The sequence below is a fragment of the Alligator sinensis genome, unplaced genomic scaffold (assembly GCF_000455745.1).
Source record: "Alligator sinensis unplaced genomic scaffold, ASM45574v1 scaffold203_1, whole genome shotgun sequence".
Taxonomy (NCBI): domain Eukaryota; kingdom Metazoa; phylum Chordata; order Crocodylia; family Alligatoridae; genus Alligator; species Alligator sinensis.
Genome location: NW_005841949.1, coordinates 1,077,272 through 1,079,888, shown reverse-complemented (window position 1 = coordinate 1,079,888; position 2,617 = coordinate 1,077,272). Strand labels below are relative to the sequence as shown.

Genomic DNA, 2,617 nt, shown 5'->3' with positions numbered 1-2,617 from the left:
AGCAGGAAGCCAATTTAAAAAGAAACATGAATACAAGAGTCCAATAATTATCACAGACAACTGCTAGTCTGGGTCCATACAGAAGTCATAGGAACCACTGCTGTATTTCTCTTAAAATTACAAAGTCTAAGGCCCCCGACAGACATTACACTAATAACAGCAGCAGTACAGCATAGCAATAACCCAGCCACGTGTTCATGGAATTATGGTGCAATAAAATAGGGAATAAGCCACAAAATTATAATACAAAGTATGAGTAATAATTTTGCAGCTGGTTGTCACTGCACCTTAAAACAGAATGTGGGGCTGGTGAACTCAGGGGGCTGGGAGCGTAAATCAGCTTGCTGGTGCACACAGGCATGGGCACACTGCTTGCTACCTGTTGATAGCTACCTGCTTGCTACCTGCAGTGGGAGCCCAGGATCATGGTCCCTGGCACTCCCAACCATGGCTCCCCCACTGCACCAGCAAGAGAATGGAATTGGGATCTGATCTCTATTTCCACAATAATGCCTCCTGCCATGCACATCTAACACAACAAGAAGTGTGACTGTTAAGATTAGATCCCACTGCGCCTTTGAATGAACATAAAAAAATATTTTTTTTATAAAACAGCCTAAAACACATAAATGTTGTTATTTCAAATGCTATTTTGGTAACATCTAATTAAATCGATATTCAGTGGTCAAGCCCATACTCTATCACACTTACTATCCTTTGATGCATGACCCAAGAGAGAGACCCATTTGATACATGAACCAAGAAAGAGAGAGAGACACATCATGTGTTAAAAATGAGGCAGAAAATGTGTTATGACCCACACAGAACTTTCAGGTGATGGCAGCAACTCTTGCAGAGCAGTCCCACAAAAGTCTTTTCTTTGCCAGCACTCAAAAAAGTGAAACAAAGATGAGAGGACTTTTTGGAAAGGGTGAGATGGACTCTTGTGCATGTGCACACACACAAACTATGGTGCCCTCACCCATGCTCCTATGTACTGGGCCCTAATGAGGACTCCTCTTGGAACCATACCCTCTTCTCTGCATTCGTAAAACAATTAAGTATTTTAAGGCTGACAAAGCGGTAGATCCAAACTAGACTGCAGTTCCAATTCAGACAAACTAAGGCACGACTCCTTTGATTTCTGGGGAGACTTGGGGGTGGCTTGGGGTGGTTAAGTATCTTAGGTTTTTAAACTGATGGATCTGAGGTCTTGGCCTCACAAGTCTGTATGCTTAGAATTTCCAGCTTGCACTTTCTTTCAGAATACACCTGAGGGATAACACCAATAGGCCTTTGAGGAACATTCCTATTTCACAAAGGAAGCGTCAGTTCACCACATGGTTCTTTCAGGACACTTGAATCATCCTTATCTGGACCCGATGTTTCAGGAAGTCAAAAACAACTGTTCAATAACAACAGCTGTACTATTTTACAAGCTATTCGATCTCACCGATTTCACCAATGCAAACTGTCTCGGACGGCCGGAGCCAACTCGAGGTGATTTTAGAAATTACTCGTTCGCTGGGCGGGCTGGTGAATGGAGAGGCAGACAAAGCTTAATGGTTGCAAAAACTTTACTTACGCCGCTTGTAGCCGCGACACAGACAGTCCGGTCGTTTGAACAACTATGCGAGTTGTTCCAGCTGGCAAGGCTCAGGCCAGCTAATCCGTCCACAAATTAAGCCGGCGGGGAAAGGGTACGTCGAGGATTGAGCTCGGCGACGGGGAGAAGAATCGATAGGTAATCAGTCTATCGATCAGCTCAGCCGCAAGTCAGATCTCTTTAGAGGCACTCTGCAGCGTGCTCAAAGTTCTCCGACTTGGGCGGAAGTCGCACGAAATTTTAAACGGCTAGCAAGCCAATTACTAGCCGCCACATAGGAATAATTTAGAACTGGCCAATAGCGGGACACAAATTTGCATTCAAATGGCGGGAACTCTCTTGCACCGAGGTTTTTCTGTTGCAACAAAACACCTTTGCTGTGCAAGAGGCTCTCATGTGGTGGGAAAATTCCATCGTGCCGAGGCACCAAAAAAATCACTGGGTTGTGACACAAACTAGATCAGTAAAACCTACTGAGTTTTGTTTAACAGTGAAACTATTCGGGTTATCTAGTAACCTCTAAGCATTTATTTTATGCTGCATTTGCATCTCTGGCTCTTTCAACAGGGCCTTTTTGCTAATCTCATTCATCCTGCATGTAATGCCACACAGAGCAAGGGTATAGGGCAAAAAAGTATTTAGCTGACCCATTCTTCCCCATATCAAAGCAATAAAAGTAGAATTTAATGAACTTTGTGCCATTTCATTAAGCTCAGTGAGTTTCTCCCTTTGCTGCTGAGAGTAGAGAAGTGAGATTCCCTATCAGAAAAACTCAGATTATATGGGGATTAAAAGGGAACACGTTTTCTTCCATTACCCATAATCACATTAGCCCCTTAGTGCCTTGGGGAGAAGAAATATAATAGCTAGTTACAAATGAAAGAAAATGAGGCAATACTTACGTGGTTACATTCTGAAGAGATTTCATTGTCAGGCTGCAGTGAAGGGAAAGGAAAAAGAAAAGGATGTTAGTCCAGATCTAATGTTAAATCTGCAAAATCTTGGGGGGGG

The 2,617-nt window shown here is 43.3% G+C and overlaps 1 protein-coding gene across 1 annotated transcript in view; it reads right to left on the bottom strand.

Annotated features, from left to right (window-relative positions):
- Window positions 1-2,617, bottom strand: part of GLG1 (golgi glycoprotein 1) — a gene marked incomplete at its 5' end in the record, with an annotated part of 114,307 nt that overhangs the window by 73,364 nt on the left and 38,326 nt on the right. Inside the window, one exon of the mRNA XM_014518313.2 lies at window positions 2,509-2,541. Within this exon, the coding sequence (XP_014373799.1) occupies window positions 2,509-2,541 (33 nt within the window). The remainder of the gene's footprint in view (window positions 1-2,508; window positions 2,542-2,617) is intronic.